This window comes from Schistocerca americana, chromosome 5 (genome assembly GCF_021461395.2).
Source record: "Schistocerca americana isolate TAMUIC-IGC-003095 chromosome 5, iqSchAmer2.1, whole genome shotgun sequence".
In the NCBI taxonomy this organism is placed as follows: Eukaryota; Metazoa; Arthropoda; class Insecta; order Orthoptera; family Acrididae; genus Schistocerca; species Schistocerca americana.
The window spans coordinates 645,495,567-645,521,250 of record NC_060123.1 but is presented as its reverse complement, the minus strand read 5'-3'; the positions used below and the strand labels follow the sequence as shown (position 1 = coordinate 645,521,250).

Here is a 25,684-nt window from a genome sequence, read left to right as displayed (position 1 = left end):
AATCTGAGTCTGGCATCTGCTTTTCCCACTACTTATTTCACGTTATCATTCAATTTAAGGTCGCTCTAGATTGTTTCCCTAGATATTTTACGGTAGGTACTGTTTCCATCTGTTTCTCATTAAAAATGGTTCAAATGGTTCTGAGCACTATGGGACTTAACATCTGTGGTCATCAGTCCCCTAGAACTTAGAACTACTTAAACCTAACTAACCTAAGGACATCACACACATCCATGCCCGAGGCAGGATTCGAACCTGCGACCGTAGGTTTGTCATTAGTAGTGTAGCTATACAGTGGCGGATTTCCTTCCTTATGTATGTGCAATATGTTACATTTATTTACGTTCAGGTTCAGCTGCCAGAGCCTGCACCATTCGTCAATTTTCTGGAGGTCATTCTGAAAATTTTTACTATCTTCTGGTGTTGCTACTTTGTTATAGTCGACCGCATCATCTGCGAACAGCCTTAGATAGCATCCGACGCTTTCGACTAGATCATTTATAACCATTGTAAACAGTAACGGTCCAATCCCACTTCCTTGGGGTGCACCGGAAATTTCAGTTATATCTGTCGATTTTGTTCCCTTAAGAGCGACGTGTTATGTTTGACAGGAAGCCTTGGATCCAGGCGCAAATCTGCTCCGATATTCTATAAGCTCCTATTTTTGCAGTAAACGGCGTTACGGGACAAATGCCTTCGTGAAGTCAAGGAACACGACGTCAACCTGAGCGCCACTGTCCACGGCGCCGTGGATATAATGGAGGAACAGAGCGAGCTGAGTTTCGAACGATCTCAGTTTGTGGAATCCATATTGATTTTTATAGAGTAGTTTTTCCTTCTCCAAGGAAGTCATAATTCTTGAGTATAAAACATGTTCCATAATTCTACAGCAAATTGACGTCAACGATACAGGTCTACAATTGTGTGCTTCTGTCCTACGGCCCTTCTTAAGAAGCGGGAAAGACCTGCGCCTTCTAACAGTCGCTAGGTACCCTTCGTTGTTCAAGCGATCTACGGTAAATTACTTCCAGACGGGGAGCAAGATCGTTCGTATAGTCATCTTACGTGAAATGTTTGGAGATACTGACTTAAAGTTGTTAAAACAGGCAAAAGAAAACAAAGAAACGAGTATTTAGTCTTCTACGAGGACGCACTGAAACGTAGGGGCTCCGAATTTTTTATGTGAAAACTCTTAAAGCTTTTTAAATAAAACAAAAAGTTATTAAAGTTCTACATCTTTATTCTTCAAGTCAGTTATTTCTCAGCATAGTCGCCCTGGCGACGAACACATTTCTCCCAACGAGAGTCGAGTTTATTCATACCGTCACTGTAGAATGTTTGACTTTTTTGACCTTAGCGACAACGGCATATATCATAGTATGAAGGCTTTCACGACCGGATGACATATCTTCTGGTAAACCTTGCGGGATGTAAGGTCGTGGTCCATGAAACTCTTCAGCTCCTAACGTTTCGTCCAGTGCTTCGCTGGACATCTTCAGAGGGGTGTTTCTCCTCCGGTGAGTCTTGCCGACTGACGGGTCGGACGTCTGAGAGCGACTTATGTATCGTAGAAAGTGGGCGTGACCAGAGTTACACGTGATATGCAGAGATAACCTTTGTCAGAGATAAAACTTAACTATCGATCGTAATCTTGTCACGGATAAAACTGTCTAGCAATTCTGTAGTGCTACTGTCCAAATATCACTAAGTTTCATGGTCTCTTCTTTCCGATTAAAATTATCCCTATGTTTATATATTTCAATTGCTTCTCTACAAAGCCGTGGGTAATAGTTCGTCGTCGTAGATAAAATTTTTGTTTCGGAAAACTTCACTTGATGATTTCCTGGCTGAAAAGCGTGTTCTGCTACAGCCGATTTATCTGTTTTTCCTAATCGGCAAAGACTTCTGTGTTCTTTTAACCGTGTATTTACGCTTCTTTTTGTTGTTCCAACATAAACTTTACCACATGTACACGGAATTTTATCTCAAGACGAAATTTCAGTTCTTGCAAAAGGAGGAAACTACTCTATAACACCTCCGAAAGTTCCTGTTGAGGATATTATTGCAAATGTAGAAGCAGGTATACGTACTCTCCCCAAAGAAACTGCAAATGCAATCCGGATCGAAACCACCAGAGTATTATGCCGCAGTAAACCTCTGGAAAGTAATTTAACCAATGGCGAAAGAAAGGCTCTGAGAGATTTAAATGCAGATGAAGACATAGTGATTGTTCCTGCTGATAAAGGGAATGCTACGGTCGTTTTAAATACAGAAGATTATCAAAGCAAAATTTTGAATCTTTTAACGGCAGGGCAATACAAAAAACTTAAGAAAGATCCTACAGCCAGCGTACTACGAAAAACAAATAATTTGATAAAATCGGCCACTTCTATTCAAAAAGAAGAAAAAAGAGCTTTATTGAAGACTGAAGCTATGTGTCCTAGACTCTATGGGCTACCCAAGGTACATAAGAAGGACCTTCCTCTGAAACCGATTGTTAGTGCTATCAATTCTCCTACGTACGAAATAGCAAGATATCTAACAACTCGCTTACAACCATATTTAGGAAAAACGGACTCATATATAAAGGACTCACGTCATTTCATAGAGAAAATTGAAGGTTTAATTCTGACTCCTGAAGATATTTTAGTAAGTTTCGATGTAGTATCTTTATTTACCATGATTCCAGTTAATGAAGTTATGGATTTTATAACGGATATTTTTCCACAAGATCTGACTGCTCTTTTCAGACACTGTCTTACTTCCAGTCATTTCCAGTGGAATAATGAGTTTTACGAACAACTTAATGGCGTAGCAATGGGTAACCCATTGGGTCCTGCAGTAGCTAATTTCTACATGGAGAAATTCGAACAGTCAGCCTTGGAAAAAGCAGATAAGAAACCATCTCGCTGGTATCGGTATGTAGACGATACATTTGTGGTCTGGCCACATGGTAGAGAAGCCTTAGGCGAATTTTTTTGATTACCTTAATAATATAAACCCAAGAATCCAGTTTACCATGGAGAGAGAAAATGATAACAAAATACCGTTTTTGGATGTTTTAGTTATGAGACAGACGGATGGAAGCTTGAAACAACAGATTTTTAGAAAAATAACGCACACAGACAGATACTTACATGAAAACTCTAACCACCATCCAAAACAAAAAAGAGGTGTGATTACAAGTCTCGTTGACAGAGCCAGACGGATTTGCACGCCGGAGTATCTAGACGACGAATTAAAACATCTGGAGCACGCTTTTGAGAGAAATGGCTACTCAAAGAAAGAAGTAAGCAGAATTCTGCACCCAAACAACAAAAAGCTTAAGGACAAGTCCGAAAAACGATGGAAGAATACAGTCTCTCTCCCTTTTATAAAGAAAGTAACGGATCAGATTGGAAAGATTTTAAGTAAACATGATATTAGACCTGTTTTTAGACCAACGAAGAAAATTTGTCATGTTCTTCGGTCTGTAAAAGATAAACGCGCTCCCCTATCAGCCAGTGGCGTATACAAAATTCCGTGTACATGTGGTAAAGTTTATGTTGGAACAACAAAAAGAAGCGTAAATACACGGTTAAAAGAACACAGAAGTCTTTGCCGATTAGGAAAAACAGATAAATCGGCTGTAGCAGAACACGCTTTTCAGCCAGGAAATCATCAAGTGAAGTTTTCCGAAACAAAAATTTTATCTACGACGACGAACTATTACCCACGGCTTTGTAGAGAAGCAATTGAAATATATAAACATAGGGATAATTTTAATCGGAAAGAAGAGACCATGAAACTTAGTGATATTTGGACAGTAGCACTACAGAATTGCTAGACAGTTTTATCCGTGACAAGATTACGATCGATAGTTAAGTTTTATCTCTGACAAAGGTTATCTCTGCATATCACGTGTAACTCTGGTCACGCCCACTTTCTACGATACATAAGTCGCTCTCAGACGTCCGACCCGTCAGTCGGCAAGACTCACCGGAGGAGAAACACCCCTCTGAAGATGTCCAGCGAAGCACTGGACGAAACGTTAGGAGCTGAAGAGTTTCATGGACCACGACCTTACATCCCGCAAGGTTTACCAGAAGAAACGGCATATATGCTTGCTCCTCTTCATCGCTATCAAAGTAAAGACCTCGAAGATTTTCTGTAAGTTCTGAAAGAGTTGAAAATCGGATGGGGGCAGGTAGGGACTACATGGAGGATGGTCGATGACAGTGAACCCAAGGCGTCGGTTTATTGCAGATGTCGCAGTGCTCGTGTGTGGTCTGGCGTTGTCATACATGTGTGGACAAACTCGTACAATTCGAAACTCGATTACAGAAATCTGTTTCTGTGGTGTCACCGCCAGACACCACACTTGCTAGGTGGTAGTTTTAAATCGGCCGCTGTCCATTAGTACATGTCGGACCCGCGTGTCGCCACTGTGTGATCGCAGACCGAGCGCCACCACGTGGCAGGTCTCGAGATACGGGATAGCACTCACCCCAGTTGTACGGACGACTTTGCTAGCGACTACACTGAGGAAGCCTCGCTCCTTTGCCGGGCAGATAGTTGGAATAGCCTTCAGCTAAGTCCATGGCTACGACCTAGCAAGGCGCCATTAGCCTTACATAGCAATTGATACTTATCGTATAAGGCATGTCTCATCAAGAACGATGTATACAACAAGGATGGACTAAAGTTAAGTATTCCAAAAGCTACGTACTTTTCTTTATAGCATTCATTACGTATCCTGTTTCAGACCTCACGCCATCCTTCGTGTGTTTATAGTGTGCATTGCGGTCCCCTCAAATCACACTGTGTCGGCACTTCTGTCGACACATCAGTTTCTCACTCACCGACATAGTTACACATCGGCACGTCGAGCGCTAGAATTCGGACCACTCTAGCGGCCTAGGGCTGCAGTTTACGTGAGTGAAGCGGGTAAGTCGATCGGGTAATATGCATGACACGTAATACATCAACTAATATCGAGGGCAGAATAAAAAATTAAGAGGCATCACTTTTCAACAAAGCCACGCATCTAGCCTTTCGCTGAAGACCGTAAGATAAATTGCGTCTTCACGCCATGTAACCATGTTTATTATTTAAACAGATCGAATTAGGGCCTTAGGGCCCTTTCTTATATTGAACCAAGCTTCTTACTGTGACTGTCTTTTTCTTTTTGGCACAGCGTCAAAAGCGTTCCTAGTATCAGACATGCAGTCAGCTGCTGTAGACCCATGCCAGAAATGGGTTGGAAAGCTGCTGGTTTGCATGTGGAAATTTTAAAAAGCACTTTTGACGCAACGTTCTGTATGCTAGTTGAAGTGATCGTTTTGGTCGAGAGCGGCAGTTGCGTTACGAGCAGTGTGGCATGGAGGCTAGTGCGTCATTGGCGGCTGGCTGGTGGCCGTGTTGACCGTGGAGCAGCGTCGGTGGCGCCATGTGCAACTGTCAAACCCGCGAGCTATAAGGATGTGACGTCAGGTCGGCCCGGCAGCGGTCACAAAGACGCGAATGACTTTGTACACATTTGTATACGTGTGGGACAAACTACTGTTACCACAGTAAAGCACGAATATCCACATTAAAGAGGAAAAAAGGCCGAACCTGTCAATAAGTAGATACACTATGAAGATAACATGTCAAGGATATTCTGATGGAAGTTTAGTAAATAATTAATAACTTCGTAAGTTTTACTGCCCAAAAGAGAACAACCTATCAAATATTTGTACTCATTGATGTGCATCGGCTGAACTAATTGCGTATTATATTATTTACATAATTTCCTACTGAGTGACATTTTAATTGCACATTTCAATGAAATCAGTATTTTTTATAAATCAGTATAGTTACACTACCACAAAGGCAGCATATGCGGGCAGACATAAATCCACATCACCAATACTGGTGACCCAAAGAAACTGGTACACCTGCCTAATATCGTGTAGGGCCTCCACGAACACGCAAAAGTGCCGCAACACGACGTGGCACGGACCCTACAAATGTCTGGTGTAGTACTAGAGGGAACTGACAACATGAATCCTGCAGGGCTCTACATAAATCCGTAAGAGTTCGAAGAAGTGGAGAACTCTTCTGAACAGTACGTTGCAAGGCACACCAGATATCCTCAATAATGGTCACGTCTGACGAGCTTGGAGATATTTAAACTCATAACAATGTTCCTGGACCCACTCTGTAGCAGTTCTGGACGTATGGGATGTCGCATTGTCCTGCTGGAATTGTACAAGTTCGTCGGAATGTACAATGGACATGAATGGATGCAGGTGATCATACAGGATGCTTACGTTCGTGTCACCTGTCAAAATCGTATCTAGACGTATTAGGGGCCCCATATCACTCCAATTGCACCACTACAGAGCCTCCACCAGCATGACCAGTCCCTTGCTGACATGCAGGCTCCATGGATTCATGAGGCTGCCTCTATAACCGTACACGTCCATACTTTCGATACAGTTTGAAACGAGACTCGTCCAACCGGCCAACATGTTCCCAGTCATCAACAGCCCAATGTTGGTGTTGATGGGCCAGGGCGAGGGGTTAAGCTTTCTGTCATGCAGTCATCAAGGGTACAGGACTGCGCCTTCGGCTCCGAAAGCCCACATCGATGATGTTTCGTTGAATGGTTAGCACGCTGACACTTATTGATGGCCCAGCATTGAAATATGCAGCAATTTGCGGAAGGGTTGCATTTTTATCACCTTGAACAATTCTCTTCAGTCGTTGTTGGTCCTGTTCTTGCAGGATCTATTTCCGGCCGCAGCGATGTCGGAGATTCGAAGTTTTCCGGATTCCTGATATTCACGGTACAATCGTGAAATGGTCGTAAGGGAAAATTCCCACTTCATCGCTACCTCGGAGATGCTGTGTCCCATCGCTAGTGCGCCGACTGTAACACCACATCCAAACTCCCTTAAATCTTGATAACCTGTCATTATAGCAGCAGCAACCTGTCTGAAAACTGCGCCAGACTCTTGTTGTGCCGACCGCTGTGGCCGATCTGTTCTAGGCGCTTCATCTGGAACCGCGCTGCTGTTACGGTAGCAGGTTCGAATCCTGTCTCGGGCATGGATGTGTGTGATATCCTTTAGGTTAGTTAGGTTTAAGTAGTTCTAAGTCTAGGGGACTGATGACCTCAGATGTTAAGACCCATACTGCTTAGAGCCATTTGAACCATTTGAACACTTGTTGTCTTATATAGGCCATGTTCTGCCTGTGTACATATCTCTGTATTTGATTACGCATTCCAATGTAATTTTCTTTACCGCTTCAGTGTAAGAGATCTGTCATTAATTTTATTTTCTTTTTAATGTTCATTATTCTGCATAGTTATGCCCTGCTTGCAACAATGGGAAGAACAGGTCAGTTTGTGTATGAAAGAGATGCCATATATGTATACACAATACATATTCAAGACATAGAGAGCAAAAACTGAATTTTAACACTGGAATAAAAATACATTTGTTTAGCAAATTTTGTGGGGGAAATACCTAAGGTGGAATAGATAATGATTTGTCATTTTGTTCAGATTTCTATGGTGTATCTAATGGTGCATACAGATTTAAAATTGCATTATTGTACAAAAATTGTAAAATAGGGCTGAAAGCTGCTTTAAGTCATGAAGTGACGTAGATGCTGTGAATGTCCAGGGAAGGGAGTGTAGCAGTTAAACATTGGTTATCTTGCCTGTTACACATTAAGATGTAGAGGCAAAACGTTTGTCGATCAGGATGGTTGTATAGACATTCTCTTTTTGGACTTAGAAGTTTTTCCAAGGTGACAATCTCAATACTTAGAGACATTCTGCAGTAGTTCAGCTGGGTTTAGATAAATCACCACTGGCCAAGACTCAGATTTTATTCCGCGAATAGTTCAGTGGGACTTGTATTTATCGGTAGTTAAACAAGATTGGTCTTGGAATTACTTGCTCTGAGTCAAAATTTAGCTCAGTGTTAGTAGGGCTCTGCTGATTTCACTCTTGGTCAACACTTATCCTCGTAACATCGCTTGTTTATCAATATTACATTTGGTTGTGATAGTGTTAAATCTGAAAAATTTTAACAGTGGACATTTGCTTTTCTGTTATTTTAATTACATTGTATGTTTGCTGACCACTATCATGGGTTCTCGAGCCAACTTCAGTTCACTTAACTACATAATGGATATTAATCATCAGCCATCATTCCCTATTGTGTAAATGAAAATTAATCATTACACCGAACTTTAACAATTTGTGGTGGCACCTACATTGAACCTAGCATCATTTAAATCTGATTAATTGATGAGGGACAATTTTATAATTTCTATTAACAAAAGTTACATAAATCTATCAGCCCCCTGTTGCTTTTATAAGGTGTTTTTGTCACATGCTCCTGTGTAACAATACAGTCAACTTTTGTCTCAACTGCTTTTGAGCTATTGCTGACTACACAACTTTCCCAAATTTGTAGGAATCAGTATACTAACAGTATGTAATAAAATTTAAAGCAAAGCAACACCACTTTTTTTTTGAAGAAATTATATTTTCTAGGAACATCTTACCCTATTCTGCAACTTTTCTGATAGAGCTGACTTCACAATTTTCATGACAAAATCAATAATTTTGTCCGCATTTAAAATGTGGAATGCTTTCAGCCTTCGGCAGTAGGCAGTCTGCAAAAAATCAGTCAAGTTAATGCTTTTGTGTTTGTTATTGCCTGTTTAGTCTTGTGGAAAAGACATTAAGTTACAGGGAATAAGTGTCATTGCAACATTAAATATATCAGTTTGGTAAAAGACATCTTGCTGTGCACCATGAGCTACAAGTAAATTTTAAGTATTATAAAATTACGTATTACATGCAATTCATGGCGTACAGCAAAACGTCTTTCAACAAGTACTTACGAGCTGGACACCAAGAAGCGTACAACATTTTCACGAACATTTCAACATCAAAAGCATAAATCTTAAGACTATTCATAATGAACTTTTCCAGTCAACTCACCAACACACTTTACGGTAGATGCGAAACTTATGGAAGTGTCGTGATATTACCTTCTTTGAATTATTATATCTTTGTATTATTACATATACGTGGACATAAACAAGCGGTATGTGCGATAACTGCATAAAATTTAACGTAGATTTAGGTGCAACTGACAAAATACTTCCTGCTGCTCCTCATTACGTTCTTCTTTCTTCTGTTTACTCTCGCACTCTAGAATTCTACGCATTGCCTGTTCAACAGCTGTCTGGCAGAACTTCGGTTATACAATAAATCAGTCAAATCTAAAGGCTGTAAATTCAACTAAATACCTAGTAATTAGAATTACGAATAACTTAAATTGGAGAGAACACGAAGAAAATGTGGGGAAGGTGAACCAAAGACTGCGTTTTATGCCAGAACACCTACGAGACGCAACAGATCTACTAAAGAGGCTGCAGACACTACACTTGTCAGTCCTCTTTTGGAGTACTGTTGCGTGTGTGTGATCCCTACCTGATAGGATCAACGGAGTACATCGTGAAAGTTCAGAGGAGAGCTGCACGTTTTCTATTATAGAGAAATAGGGGAGGGAGTGTCACGTACATAATATAGGATTTGGGGTGGACATCGTTAAAACAAAGGCCTTTCTCGTTGCAGCGAGATTTCTCACGGAATGTCAATAACCAACTTTTTTCTCAGAATAAGAAAATATTTTGCTGTCGCAGGCCTACATAGGCAGAAGCGATCATCATAATAAAATGGAAATCAGACCTCGGGCGGAAAGATGTTCGTTATTCCGCGCGCTGTTCGAGAGTGGAATAATAGAGAATTGTTGTGAAGGTGGTTCGATGAAATACTTAAGTGTGGTTTGTTGAGTATCCACGTAGACGTAGACGGAATTAAACATGCGAAATAAAGTGAAGCTGCAGTCTTTGCCCAACTTCACTGTCGCCGAGAGAGGAGCGGCACTACAGGCGGTGTCTGCTGACGACTCAGGTTCTTACTTCCTAGGCAAATAGAAAAAAGTTGCCTGCCACATGTGAGTCACATGTGTCTAACATGACCATGGAATGACAGCCACACTTTACAACACCACATCAGGCGCATGTGACAGCCATGTTCCAGACTAAAAATCTAATGGTCCCACTAGGACGGTGCGTAGAGAGAAGGGGTACTCCCTTATCTGTCTGTCGTGACCTAGCAGGGAAATACTAATAACGCTCAAACAAGACTGACACGAAAGTCAACTGGTTAAACTAATGACTACAGTTATTAAAATGTCCGTGGTTATAACGCCGTGGTCGGATGAATTTCTTGCTCATCAACCACGGCACAATTTCCCGAAATATTTCAATTATCGTAATATTTCCGGCCGTGAAAATTTACATTTTGCAACTAAACTGATGGTTCCACAGTATTCACATCTGCAAGAACATGCTTTTTATGGTTTGTTTGTCCAATGGTACCAGTAATTCTGAGGAATGTCGTCTACTTTAGGCCCTCCGTTTCGTGTTACAATCACCTGGTTTACTGAAAGCTGAGGAATAAAAGAAGATATTGAGAGGGAACGTGACTACATTCTCATTAGATGTAATTGTCGGTGGAAATGTGAACTGTGAACCAGTACCCATTCCAGACAAGTGCCAGAGACAGCACCTGTCCTTTCTGAGACTTTCTAGTTACAGGTTTTTAGGCATCAGTGCTGGAACGTCAAGTACGAGCGCGAACAGTACACCGCAATGAAAGAAAAATTTAGGATAGTTAGTAAATTGTAGCCATCATGATTAATATTGTGATAGTCGCCTGATTTATGTCCACTGCAAACTGTTTTTTATACTAAGAGAGATGTCGTATTATGATACATGATGAAGCCTTCTTGTTATTTGTCTAATAGGTATTTATCACCATTGCTTTTGGAGAGTATGTTGGAAGGACCTGTGAAGTACTTGAAGAATATAGTTGGGTCGGTAGCGAGTTAGTACTGCGGTAGCGCCTTCTGGGATAGTGAATGACAGATTGATATTTAGAGCGATTTTGTCCTATGATGATCTGACAACAGGGGTTCAATGCGTTATGAAAATACGCTGCATTTTTGTGCTCCCAACTGAACTTCTTCAAGAAATTAAAATTTTTATGGATCCACATTTTAGTGGTCTATAACCAAAATTAATCATGAGTTATAAATTATCTGTATATGAAGACATCATTTGTGGGCACATATATTTTATCAACAGATACACAATTCCAAGTGATAAAATGCCGTTCTCCTCTTATGCGCCAGTTATGTGTGAGGAAAAGGGTACCGTATCACAACTTCCTAGGAAGGTAGCATTATATCTACAATCTACAGGTGAAGCAGTATTATGAGGGTACTGACCTTGTAGCCGATTTCCAGTGCCCGTATAATATTGATATCTGTACGTAAGATGTGTCCAGCATTCAGATTCGTCATGTCGTAGATGATGACGTCTCCGAGGGAATAGTCATCAAAATACATCATCTCAATGGCTATGGAGGCGGTTTTTCCGTGCTTAGGCCACGAGACCCACGTGGGGTCTGGGTCTATGCCTCCGATGATGTGCACGCGGTACAGCTCCTTTGTAAGGCGAGGCATCACCGCGAACTTCCTGTCGAAACAGTACAGGCACGATAGTGGCAGGGCTACCTGCAAATTCTCGAACCAGTACTAACCACGTTTAACACGTTATGTGGAAATGCAACATAAACTCAGTGCTGTAAGTTGTAAAGATATCACTACCAGCTAATATACATTTTTTCCCTTTTTACTACATTTTCTTTCACATTGTTCCTGCTTAGTTTTCATCATACATTCAAAAAGTTAGTTCAGAATGACTTTTGTAAATTTAATTCTCAGCATAATTATGTTTGTGTTTACATAATGTAGTTGTTATGAATTTTATTGCCAATTTCAATTATTCCGATATTGTTAACATGTTACTTGAAACCATTTTCTATGGACAAAGCAATATGAAATTGTGATTTTGTACAGAACTGTAAATCGATATAATGAGAATGTTTGAAAGTGTTACGTGGAGCGAGGTGTATACGTAGAATTGTATCGACAGAGCGACAGGAATGATATCAACAAAGAGTCAGGAGCGAGAAGAAGAGAGTGGAGGTAGAGTTGATTGTCGTGCCACGCGTATGTGCTGCTAATATTGTGTTCGTGGCAGGTGAAAAATATCGGTGTTGGGACAGTGTTATATTTTTGATCTTGGAATATACCGCGACTCCAGAAGTAGTGATTTTACCTGTCCTATTGCTCGTTTGCCGGAACTTCGAAATGACTCCTTAAGCATAAAACCTTGATGTGCGGACCGGTAAGCCGTGTGCACACCGTAAAGATACTGTTTTCGATTTTAGACAGCGTAAACTGCTTATTGCATACCACAGACTATGGAATGAAACAAAATATGACAACACATTTTCGTGTCATATATTTATACGAAGAACATTAACTACGAATGTATGGTGTGCTGATCGCCATGTGATTGAAGTAATTGCGTAGACATTTGCTCGAGGCACTTATTGTTCGGGTTAAACCACGTACTAATGATTTACTGCACAATACCGTGAAAAGCGCCGCGATTGCGTATCATAAATCTGGAAACTGTTGCCAAAGCATGTAACAAACATTATGACATGAAGTTAAGGCACGCGCTAATGGAAAGCAGCGTGTTTTATTTTCTTCCCAGATGCACAGATCGGAATTAATTCAGCAAACACAGAGCGTACCTGTTACATTCACAACTGGCGCTCAAGGTCAAGGAAATCAGCAAGACGACACCAATTACTGGACTACATGCTCAAGGATCATAGACTAACGAAGCGGATGTCGAGGGCTCGCCAGCAGTATCAGTTAAGTGGAAACTCTTTTGTTCGAAAGTCAGCTAAGAGACACCGCGAACAACATCGTCCTACACAGCGATTTCTCTCCAAATGTCGAGGTTTCGCTCGTCTCGCGATCAAGCGTCGACAGCTGGTTCTGTCTCCATGATGGCTCTTGCCGCTATAATTCATTCTCGCGATAAGAACTGAATCATTTTATTACGACACATTTCGTTTGTTCGGCATTTTAATTCTTGATTAATTACCTTGATTGTTTAATCTGAATCCTGCCATCTTGTTTTAAAGCTGATTTAATTTTTTTTAAAGCTTTTATTTGTTATTCTAGTAAGTGAACAGTGATTGAAATGCTCATTTGCAATGTACGCGGTAAACCATTAACGCCTCTCTTAAACTAATAATATGATCTATTCGTCTTTGTCTGTTACCTTTACTTAAAAATCAGCATAAATGTTTATATTTACATACATACCGGTAGTCTATGAGAAATCTATTCTAAATTTGTTCAAATGAAGTAGGACTTTGTTCAGCGTAAAATTTAATGTAGTTTCCTCCTTTGCTCACAAAACTGTTACATTTTAAGTAAAGTTATAGCTTATTGTTGTGGCTACTTCATAATTTCTTGTATATCCCTCGCACTCGTGCCGCTTGACTCAAATGTCACGTAGTTGTTGGAACATACTTAATAATGTATCGAATGCTATGGCGAATCGGAAAGTCTCGAGTCCGTCAGAACGAGAATATCATTTGCCCATTCCTGATGAAACAGCAGAGATTCTAATGTATCACTTTTCAAGATACAGGACACGAGCACGGGAGTTGCTTCCATTTGCAAGACCATAAGACAAACTTACGTTTGCCATTGCCCGTGTAGAATAACACGCTTTCATTATGCTCGTGAGTGCAAAGATAACACTGTAAAGCAAAAATATGTCACAAACGTATCTAACCCCAAACTGCTTCCGTTGTGGGGTATGCTCTGTACTTACCCAGAACGGTGATCACAGTTCACAGTAACAACACTAACAGATATTCGCTGCGTGCTGTATGTTGCAACCGCGACCGTAAAAGTGGTGGGGTGGCCGTGAACGAAAGCGCGGCGGGACCGAACGGGAGCTGCGAGCGAACAAAGAAGATGGACGAACGCGAAACGATGGACATGCACAACGACAGACGACTGAGCAAGACACCAAGAGCAGCAACAAGCAGGAAGTAACGGGGTCACAAGCGAAAACCTCACGAAATCAACAACGTCCACTAGTACACGGAAATAAGTAAACACGATGTCTGTATGCGAGATATCTAGAGACTCACGCGACTATCAGACGGCCTCGCTGAGAGAGAGGCAGGTGATTAAATACATGATAGGGTACGTCGCTATTGGCTTCTGGGACGACGTGCTCTACATTGGTGCCCTTAAGCCGTCGGCACACGGACCGTGCATCCGAACGTTGAGCGTTGAGCGTGCCGAGTTTCTGACGTCATAGCGTGAAATAGCACGTTCGGGAGTCTTTCCGAACGTGCAGAGCAATATCTGGCGTGTCAGATATCCTGAGCGTGCGTCTGAGCGTTGACCAATGAGATGGCACAACGCCACCTACGTCACACGCACGCCGTCTGCCTTCGGTACAGAGTTGTAAGGCGCCATATTGGCATTCATTTCAAGCCTATATGTATATATGCCGTTTCTGAGCACCAGCAAATTGAGAATCACTGGAAAGCCCGTTGTTAACTGTGTGATTCGTTCCAACAAAATAATGAGAAACATCATATTCGTGGCAAAAGAATTATTGCAACTTTTGTGCTATGAGAGTAGGCTATGGCAACGACACACTGAAGTTCCACCCAAAACGCACTGTTCTTCCTCAATTTGTTATAATTAAATTCCAAATAGTAGCATAGCTACGAGTAAGGTTTTCAGCAAGGGTACAACAATTTGATTACATTCACAGGGCGTGATGTTGGTTTAGCGTAATGGGTAGCGTCAGTGGCTTGAACTCGCCGGCACGGTAGCTCAGCGTGCTCGGTCAGAGGGTTGGAAGCCCTCTGTAATAAAAGAACTGAGCTAATCGATCAACAACGAACTTAAACGGATGGCTTACGACGTCCGCCCCGAGCAGATGCAACGAACAAAAGCGGACAAAACGAGACTAAAAAAAAAAAACAAAAACTGATCTGTAAGTGAGGGCGCGGGTTCGCGTTTTGCCACTTCCAAATTTCTTTCCTAACATTCGCGGTGTAATTAGGTTCTGATACTTTATTATTAGTTTAATATAAGTATATACTATAATATTTGATGTTATGTAAATATAAGTTCACATTTTTGAGGGGTGACTTTGTTCGATTGGCTTAATCTACAGGACAGCTTGCGCTACTTGTATAAATATATTTTGCTGCTTTTTCTTTTACGCTTCGTAATTCACAAGTTTCAAAGATTCTGCTACTGGGTAGGAACAGTGATCAAGTAACACTGACCTTGGGGTTTTACCAAAATGTGGGAATGATGAAATAATGTTTCTGTTATGCGGAGAAGTATTCCAAATTTGTACCGCACTGTTTGTAATGGAACTTTAACAAACCTGCGTCCTTATTGAGTGGACATGGTACTTTCCTTTTCGTGCACGATGGAGGAAATGTGCGTTTTAATAGAGCTAAAGTGGGAATTTTACGCGCGCCCGTTGAGCAAACATTGTGATTTACGAACTTGAAACGTCCTTCAACTGCCCCTGGAGTGCGTTGCGATCGCGTATACCACGTCAGGGTCCACGTACCGTATGCACAAGTCACATCATTCCTGAGCGTTCAGCAGCACGTTGAACTTGGCACGCTGAACGTTAACGTTCGACAGCACGGTCCGTGTGCCGACGCCTTTACATTATACGCGGGCCACGAGCGTGCGCAGCCACGACTTACGGCGCGACAGCTGCAGAGACTTCTACTGGTAACTGAGGTCCATGCCGTTTGGCGCGGATTCGAGACGCACGGCGCTCGGTACCAGACTGTATTCATGGAAAATAACGAAGTATGTGTCCTCATTTGTTTACTGCATTGTGTAGGTCGTTCTTAAGAGCAAGGGACTTTCAGTACAAGAGGTGTGTATCACAGTAGTGAAGATAAGTACGCCCTCATGGCTCTTAAGGTATACATTTTAGAGCAAATGTTTACTGGACACTTTTGTCTTGTTTTGGTCAGCACTGCCATCCCTCAAAATATGGAATACTTCTTTTTGTAACTGGCCGCCACTCGTTGTCTAGCAGTAGCGTTCTCGTTTCCCGAGCACAGGGTCCTGGGTTCGATTCCCGGCGGGCGCAGGGATTTCCACCTGCCCCAAGGTAACTGGGTCTTGTCGTGTCGTCCTCATAAGAACCGTTAATTCCCATTACCTCTATTAGGACCTTGCCTAGTACGGCGGTGTGGGTCTCCTGCATCGTTCCCCTAAGCTCTGTCAAGAAGCATGGGACTTCATTTCAATTTTTTCCTTATAATTTGTATAAGAACCTGTCCCTACCCCTTCCAACAAAAAATGAAACATGGCAGACATAGCCCAAGTCTCTTCATGTATGTTTACATGTCCTGGGATGGTGGATATAGTCTGAGTGTCCGAGAACCACCACTACCCCTAGTACTATAGTCCGTGAACAATACAGTGGCCGATGCGCAGTGAACAGTTTTCGTCCAAATCGTTGGGAAAACTCATTCGTTTCTTCGAAAGCTGAAGCTGACATTGTCTGCCTGCTTTCAGCCAGTCGGTGACATACCATGGTGGTAGAATCGAGGCGCGCGCCCTGCAATCTTTCTCAAACTATTTCACGGAAACTATTCACGAAAAAAAAATCATTTTTGCGTTACTTACGGCTTTATATTTCAGCTTAATGGTGAAGTTCCCAACATTTAGTTACTGGTCACAGTTATTGTGGTATTTGCATTTAAGTAAGACACTACGCGAAAAAGTTTGTGAAGAAAAGTAAGGGTAGATGTGATTTTACGATTGGGCCATATTATGAAATACGTCTTTAGAATTGTATGGAGGTCTGTATCTGCCACCAATCTCGAGAAAATTAGTCCGATGTAACACACACACATCAGCGGTCGCGTGTCCCAATGAAAACGCCAGAATGAAATATCCACAGTATTCCTAATGTTTCACAAACGGATGGAGCTACTGAAATCATATTTGGGCAAATTATAACACACAAAGAGGAGAATATTTTCCATGTGGTTACTGTGCAAAACTTCATTATCTACCACTGACAACAGACTTGTCAAATGAATGTAATTCTGAAGGGCCATCATTAGCTGTTGAAATGAGAAATGCAGTGGGCTTTGGAACAAAATAAATGAAGCGTTACACATTTATTTTTGTACCGTGGATGAGGTTTTTCACTAGCTGTTGACCTTACTTTTTCTCGGATCTTCGAGTCCTAAAATTAATGAACTGCTGTTTCAGAATTCTTTCAGAATTGAGTCTGCACAACATGATAGTGAGATGATCCTGTGTAATCTCCGCTGTGTTTTGGTAAAAGAAAGAAATTTTTACATGGTAAGAAGAGAAATGTAGGTTTTACTAAAAATTCGCCCCTGACGCTTCTCCATAAGTTACAAAAATGGTAAACAAGAAAACCGAAAATAAATCGCTGCCTGAGTTACATTTCTGCGGAATTATTTTTAGATACTAACTGAAGCAAAGTTGACAGTAGACCTTTTTGGATGGTCAACACACAACCCTCAACACTGGCACTCTCCCCACGCATGCCCAAATGACTGTGCACCTACTCGCCACGTTATTCTGCATGCACTCTGCCGCTACCTCCCCTCCCCAACATGTGGAAATGACCCAAATCTTATACATAAAAGAGGGACACCCCCACTGCATGCCATACTCTTGGTGTAGCGAAGGAACTTGAGTCACTTATTGAAGCAAACTATTTCAGAGCAGATTGTATACCAATTACATTCCTTTCAGAGTAGGCTGATGAATAAGCTCCACCATAAACAATCGTTCGTTTGATTAAAGACTGGAAACTTTCTTAGGTCACAGTAATACACAGGAAAAGAAACAGAGGTAGTCCGCTGCACTTTAAGGCCATGTCGTTCATATCGATATGTACTAGGACTTTGGAAAATACACTGTGTTCCACTGTTATGAGGTACCTCAAATAAAACTATTGACATATAATCAGCAACAATATGGAAAACACCACTTTTTTAAACATAACTGGCTCTTTACTCATCCAAGTAATGAAGGGCTAATGACATTCTACGGACTGGAGTGCAGGACGTTGGATCCCTTAATCGCGTGGCTATATTAGAACATTTATAAATTTTTATAGGTTTAATAATGAATAAGAAAACATGAATGCAAGTAGGGATAGTGAATGCATTGTTGTAGCCAAGATAGACAGGAAGACAACACCTGCCACAGCAGTACGAGTTCATACGCCAACTAGACCCGTGGATGATGGAGAGATGAAAGAATGTGGATGAGATAAAGGACATCATTAAGAGGATTAAGGGAGGCGAAAATTTAATTGAGTGACTGGAAATAAATGGGAGGTACAGAAAGAGAAGGAAAAATAGTAAGAGAACTTATATTAAGTGCAAGGAATGACAGTGAAAGCCCCTTGTTACAATTTTTCAAAGGGCATAATTTTATCATCGCTAAGACTTTGTTTAAGTGTGAAAGAAGACTGATTATGTGGAAGAGACATGGGAACGCTGGAAGGTTTCAGACTGATTATATAACGGAAGGACATAGATTTTGAAACCAGATTTTAGTGGGCATATGTGCACTCTGACCAGAATTTATTAATTATGAACTTAAGCTAAAATTTACGAAATTGCAAAATAGTAGAAAATTAAGAAGGTGGGACGTGGAAAAATCGAAAGAACCACATATTACTGAACGTTTCAGACGGAGCATCAAGCACCCTTGGACTGAAACGGAGAACGGAATGCAAGACAAGGCAAGCGGTTAGCCTTAAGAAATGAAATAAGGAAGGCAACAGAGGACGACATAGGTAAAATGACACGGCCCTGCAGAAATCTCTGGATACCATAGGAGATAAGTTAGCAAACTTAATTGACGAAAGGAGAAGATATAAAAATGCAACAAAAGAAGCAAGGGAAATGAATAAAGATGTCTAAGAATGAGACTGACAGGAAGTGCGGAACCGCAAATCAGGACTCGCTAGAAGACAAATGCAAGGCTGTAGAAGCAGGCACAGCTAGGGGAATGGTAGGTGTCACACAAGAAAAATCAAAGAGAACACTGGATGACGGAGAAACAGCTGTATGAATATCGCGAGCTCAGGTGGAAAGCGAATACTAAGTATGGTACAGAAGGCTGAAACTTGGAAGGAATACATATAGTGTTTATATAAGGAAAAATAAACTCTAGGACAGTATCATAGAAGAAGAAGCAGGTGAAGATGCCCTGGGAGACACTATAATGTGAGAAGAATTTGACAGAGAGATTTGAGTGGAAACAAGGCCCCTGAATAGATGAAATTCCTTCTGAATAATTGATGTCTTCGGGAGAGCCAGCCATGACAAATTATTCCATCTTGTGTGCAAGATGTGTGACAGGCGAAATACTCTCAAACATCTAATTCTATAGATGGTATGTGCTGACAGATGTGAATACTGCCGAACAATCAGTATAGCTTATCATGGTTTCAAAATATTGATTGAAATTATTTACAGAGGAATAGAAAAAGTAGCAGATGCCGAATTCGAGGAAGATCTGAGTGGGTTCTGTAGAAAAGTACGAACACGTGATACAATACTGACCATACGACTTATTCTAGTGCACATACTGAAGAAGGGCAGATCTACGATTATAGCACTTGTAGATTAGGAGAAAGCTTTTGACGATGTTGATCGGACTACACTCTAAAATTCTGGAGGTAACAGGGATAAAATTCGGGGAACATGTTACCTATTAGTTGTACAGAAACCAGACTGCTGTTTAGTCGATGGATATGAAAGGTAAGGCATCGTTGAAAAGGGAGTGAGACAACGTTGTAGCCGGCCAGTGTGACCGAGCGGTTCTAGGCGCTTCAGTAGGCGCTTCAGTCTGGAACCGCGCGGCTGCTACGGTCGCAGGTTCGAATCCTGCCTCGAGCATGGATGCGTGTGATGTCCTTAAGTTAGTTAGGTTGAAGTAGTTCTAAGTTCTAGGGGACTGATGACCTCAGATGTTAAGTCCCATAGTGCTCAGAGCCATTTTTTGAACAACGTTGTAACCTCTTCCCGACGTTATTTCATCTTTGCATTGAGCATATAGTGTAGGGAACGAAGGCGAAGTTTTAAAGGGAATTATAGTTCATGCAGATGTAATAAAAACTTGGACGTTTTCCATTGACACTGTAATTCTGTCAGAGGCGGCAAAGAATTTGGAAGAATAGATGAAAGGATTATACAGTGTCTTCAGAAGAGATAAAAAGAACACCGACAAAAGGGTAATGAAGTGTAATAGAATTAAATAGAGAGATAATTAGATTGGAAAATGAGAATCCTAAGTTCGTAGTAGATGAGTTTCGCAATTTAAGCAGTAAAATAACTGATGATGACCGAAGTGGAGAGGATATAAAATTTAGATTGGCAGTAACAAGAAAGGCATTTATTTTTTTTAAAAAAAAGAAGGAATTTCTTAACATCTAATATCGATTTAGCATGCCTGTAACTGAGTGGTCTCAGACGAGAGATTTCGTTACCTGGTACTGTCGAGGATTTTCCTTAGTTCGTAAAACTAGTACCAGGTGCACTCACCCTCATGAGGCCAACTGAAGATCTCACTTGAGTGACAAGTAACGGCTCCAAGATCAAGAATGCCGACACCGGCTGAAACCACGCCCCCTCCATATTCCATCCAGTGACGCCACTGGTAGAGGATGACACGGCGGTTGGTCCCGATTAGCCCATCAGAACGTGGAGCTTTACAGCTTGAATATCAATATAAGTCTTAGGAAGTCTTCTGATGATATTTAACAAGAGTTCTGAAGTGAAATGTCGACAATAGGCAGTTCAGACAAGAAGACAGAAGAGGATTTTTGAAATGGAGTGCTACAGAAGAATGCTGAACATTAGATTGGTAAATCGAATAACAAAAGAGGTGGTAATGAATCGAACTGGAGAAAAAGAAATTTACGACACAACTCGACTAAAAGAAGGAGTCGGTTGACGGTACACATCCTGCCCAATAAAGGAGTTGATAACTTGGTAATGGAAGAAAATGTGTGTATGTGTGTGTGTGTGTGTGTGTGTGTGTGTGTGTGTGTGTCTGTGCGTGAGTGCGTGCTTGTGTTGGGGGGGACTGTAGAGGAACACCAAGTCTTGAACGTAGTAACAAGTCTCAAACGGATGTGCACTGTAAGCCAAAACATTACGACCACTGCCCACCTGGAGGGTGGATGCCCCCTGGTGACGTTGCTGGCACGTGACGCGCTATGAAGAGAGTGTAAGCGCAGTAGAGACGGAAAATTGGGAATCCATTGAGATAAGCGAATTTGACAGAGGGTAGGTTATTATTACGCAAAGCCTGTAGACGAGTACCTCGAAAATGGCGAAGCTGGTCGAATATTCAAGCGCTATTGTCATTAGAACCTACGGAAAGACGTAGAAAAACTGTGAAACTACCACTAGGCAATAATTGTTTGGAAGTCCATGACTCTTCAGGAAGGCGGGGTTTGGAGGCTTATCTGGTCTGTAAAGTGGGGTAGATGATGATCTGTTGCATCTCTGCCGAAAGAACACAATACTGGTGCTTGCACAAGTATTTCGGAGCACACCTTCCATCGTATGTTGTTGAACATGGAGCTCCGCAGCAGACCACCTCTACGTTTTAACATGTTGATCCAATGACATCGTCAATTTCAATGTACACAGGACCATCGGCATTCGATCGTCGATCAATGGAAATGTATCGGAGCTTCGGGTGAAACATTTTTGCTACATTAGGTTGATGGTCGTGTCCACAAACGCCGACATCGAGTTAAACGGTGGCTCGAAACGTGCAGTGCGCCACGGATGCAGGTTGGTGGGAGCACCATTATGCTATGGGAGACATGTTTGCATGGTACCTGTCCAAGTAGTCGAAGGCATGCTTAAGTCCCGTAGTGCTCAGAGCCATTTTGAAGGCATGCTGATGGCTGCGGGCCACCTGCATCCATTCATGCTTGATGTCTTCCCAGACGGGGATGTAATTTTTCAGCAGTATAATTGTTCGTGTTCCGGAGCAGAGCCATGCTTCAGTCCATCATCGAGTACGCAAGTCGGCGGCCCGTTATCTACACGAATACATGACCTGTGCGTACACATCTACCGCCAAATACCTCCACAAACCTACCAACAAAATGTCGGATCCGTCGTACGCAGAACCAGTGATGTATTTTGAGTCGTGGTAAAAATTGCTGTTTTGAAGAGCGCGCCGCAGCGCGTAGTGTGAAGCAGTCGCCCTCCGTTTCTGGCGGTGGCGCCGCTGTGGCAATCGCAGCTTTGGTGTCTGGTGGGAAAGGGGAAAGGCTGCCTGTTCACGTGCGTTTAAGCGGCGCTATGAGCTCGCCAGTCGGTCGGTTGGGTCAGTCTCTCGTGCCCAGCTTGCTAGTCTGTCTCTCGTCCGCATTTGTTAGGCAGTTAGTGTCTGTCTGTCGTTCGGAGTGCTAGTATGTCTGTCGTGCGGATCAACCTTTAAAGCCGGCAAAATGAGAGTCTTTCCTCTCCGCCAGTAAGAGAACTCAGCGAGTGGTCGTTCGGTCGGGGCTTAGTTCCTGCATCTCAGTCTGCGCGTTAGGGCGTCAGTCTGCTCGAGTTTGCTCAGGCAGTGGTGATTGGCGGTTGGATCGATTGGTTGGTCGGTCGCGCACTGAGACACAAGATGACTTGTCGGTCTTGAGCGTCGGCGCATGTGAGGTCGCCACGTGAGTCCAGTGGGCCGCGGCGTACAACGAGGGGTAGTGGCTTCGCGGTCGACACGAGAGCAACGGGAGTCTACCCACGACATCGATCTGACCGGTGCGAGCTGAGAGGCCGTGAGACGGGAGATCGGCGCGCCTTCCTGCGTCCGTTGAAGCGGCTGGCAGCGGACGGTTCGGAAGAGCGATTTGGGGGTGCTGCGCCAGGCGTTCTCGAGAAATCGCAATCTATTAGAAGTGATTGGTGATATCTTGTTTGATTTACTCTTGTTAAATTCTACTTGTTTTCTTACTAAGGTCACCAGCCGTTTTGCTTTGGGATCGACCCACCTTTCTTCTCCGTTTTCCCACCCGCGGGAAGGTAGTTGTTTATAAATTGGGTGGTCCGTTTTTCCCTTGTGGAGTAGGGGCGGGTTAGAGAAACCTGCGGTTCAGGTTGTTCGGTAATCTCCCTATCAATCTACCGTAGGTTAGTAGCTGCCTCTGTCATGTTTGTCGGATTGCTTGGGAGGTAACGGCCGAATACCTGAAATATGTTTTAATCTTTGGTAACTTTGATAATATTGCCTATGATCTTGAGAGGCGGTATCTGTGTACTGTAGAGCATCTTAACTATTGTTTGGCCAACCTTGTAGAATTTTATATAAGATTGCATTTCATGGACTTTTATTTAAATGATAATTTTAGTATATAAAGTTGCCACCCTTTCACCGTAAGAATTTTCTTAGAAGTTAAAATCAAGTTGCAGCTTCGGTGGCAAGGTTAATATTTTAATTGTTAGTGTTTTGTACCATTTCCATTCCTCCTATGGGGGGTGCATAGTTTGTGTGCTTGTGTAAATTGTTAAAACTCTTAGTTTAAACCAATTGGTGTGTTGCAGATTTGCATCAGTGTAGACTTTCAGAGGCTGTTGTGAGCTGTTGCAACTACGGCCATGTCAAAAGGGAGCGGCAAGGTCTCTCCCCGAAACCTCATACAGTCGAAACTTGTTTCTTTCTGCCCCTGAATAAATTGTAACTTTGATATTTAGAGGGTGCTTTCTGATTATAATTTTAAATCTGTTTCTTTAAAAAAATGCTTTTAGGCACTATTAAAGTGAATAAAATTCCCATTTGTTAAAAGGAATTAGGTTATGAATTCATCAGTTACTCCCTGGCAACTACTTCCATGCTTGCATGGTGTGATTAAATGTGTTAATGTTCTTGATTAATCGCTAGTAAATAAAATAAATTCTTAAGAATATTCTTTGAAAATAAATCACGATTCATATTTCGATCTAGAAATGGATAAACAAGCCATTAAGTAGGTGGTCATAATGTTTTGGCTCATGGCTGTAGGTTGCGGTAGTTATGCAGAGATGAAGAGGCTATCACAGAATAAACTAGCACGGAGAGCTGTAACATATCAGTCTTAAAATTGAAAACAGCAGCAACAACAACAACAACAACAAATGTATTGCAGATTCTTCTGTGCATTCTTCTTAATACCCACATTTAGCAAGGCAAGCATAGATTAACGGAATTTTGTAGGGTGGAATCATTGGCAAAATAAGAGTCCATTGAGGCATGGTATGATTAACTGTATGACATCAAAGAGTCATAATTTCTCCCCGTAGGTTATATGAAGTTGCTCACGGACGCAAGGCGCACCAGGGAACAGGCAGCGGGCAGAAGCTGTGTAAAACGCGAAGTGTGGTTTACCCAGAGCGAACGACATCCAGCGAACGACAATTTTCTCTCGTATAGACAGTAGGCGAGCGCGAGCGAGATGAAGTCTGTCGTGTTCGGTTCGGATTCGCTAGTGTTGACTAGTGTTGAGCTGCTTGTCGGTCTTTTAGAAAACCGTCAAAGGCAGCTCGGATCTTGTCCGCTTCGACACTATCATTACAGAAATCTTTCATTTGCCATCTGGCCCACTTCTGTTGTTAACAGGGGTTGCATGAGTGGTGGAGTGTTCTGAACAGATCGTAATGTTGCCGACAGAACAAATATAGGTATCATAGGTTTTTCTAGGATCCAAGAGACACACAGCAAAAATGTCGAAATAAAGGAAATAAAACTGGTGAAAAACTGCCAAAGCATTAAATGGTCCATGTGCGGAGGATGAAGGTAGGTGAGACATACGATAAATTGATTAGAAGTTTGCATCAGCGGTCAATACATTGCATAAGTGCAAAATCTGAATTTCCTTTTACTGGAAAGGAAAAGCGCAATGTATTTCCTTGAAGGGAAACTAATTGTCATTATGTTTCTGCTAGCTGTTCCTGGCCATACATTGTTGTGGCTCAATCTGGTTAAATGTGATAGTAGCAAAAGAGAAAGCGCACGTTTCTACTTGATACAGGAAATGGATATACGCCCTAATCCCCCTCTACTATTGTCTCGGTCCATCTTCTCCTTCTTCTCCCTCTATTTGTCCATCACTGCCGCCGCGGTGGCCGAGCGGTTCTAGGTGCTTCAGTCCGGAACCGCGTGACTGCTACGGTCGCAGGTTCGAATCCTGCCTTGGGAATGGATGTGTGTGATGTCCTTAGGTTTGTTAGGTTTAAGTAGTTCTAAGTTCCAGGAGACTGATGATCTCAGAAGTTAAGTCCAATAGTGCTCAGAGCCATACTAACTGACGCGTCTCGGACATAAACATCGCGCAGTAATATTTTGTCGTTCTTGGCCTTCCTTTCATGCCGTTGAGTGGTTCATGGACTGGACAAAAAAACCTGCTCTGCGCCAGACTCTGTGCCTGCATGAGAATAAATTGTTGAGTGATAGTAGACCACGAAAGAGCAATGGGTTCACCGCTGCGCGGAAGTGCAATATGGCTCCGATCACAGGAGCAGAGCTGTTCCGTGCTATGTTCACACTTCCGCTGTTAACGTGTAGTGTTGAGTCCGCTTTGCAGGATCCTAATAATTTTATCACTTTCTTATGTGATTACGGAG

The 25,684-nt window shown here is 42.2% G+C and overlaps 1 protein-coding gene across 2 annotated transcripts in view; it reads right to left on the bottom strand.

Moving 5' to 3' along the window:
• The window catches only part of LOC124615269 (retinol-binding protein pinta-like), a 189,462-nt gene that overhangs the window by 10,605 nt on the left and 153,173 nt on the right, over positions 1 to 25,684 (bottom strand). Inside the window, exons 4-5 of one of the 2 annotated variants that reach the window (XM_047143012.1) lie at positions 11,349 to 11,598; positions 8,548 to 8,658 (exon numbers count right to left, since the gene is read on the bottom strand). In XM_047143012.1, coding sequence (XP_046998968.1) covers positions 8,548 to 8,658; positions 11,349 to 11,598 — 361 coding nt within the window. The remainder of the gene's footprint in view (positions 1 to 8,547; positions 8,659 to 11,348; positions 11,599 to 25,684) is intronic. The other variant, XM_047143013.1, reaches the window with a different exon arrangement.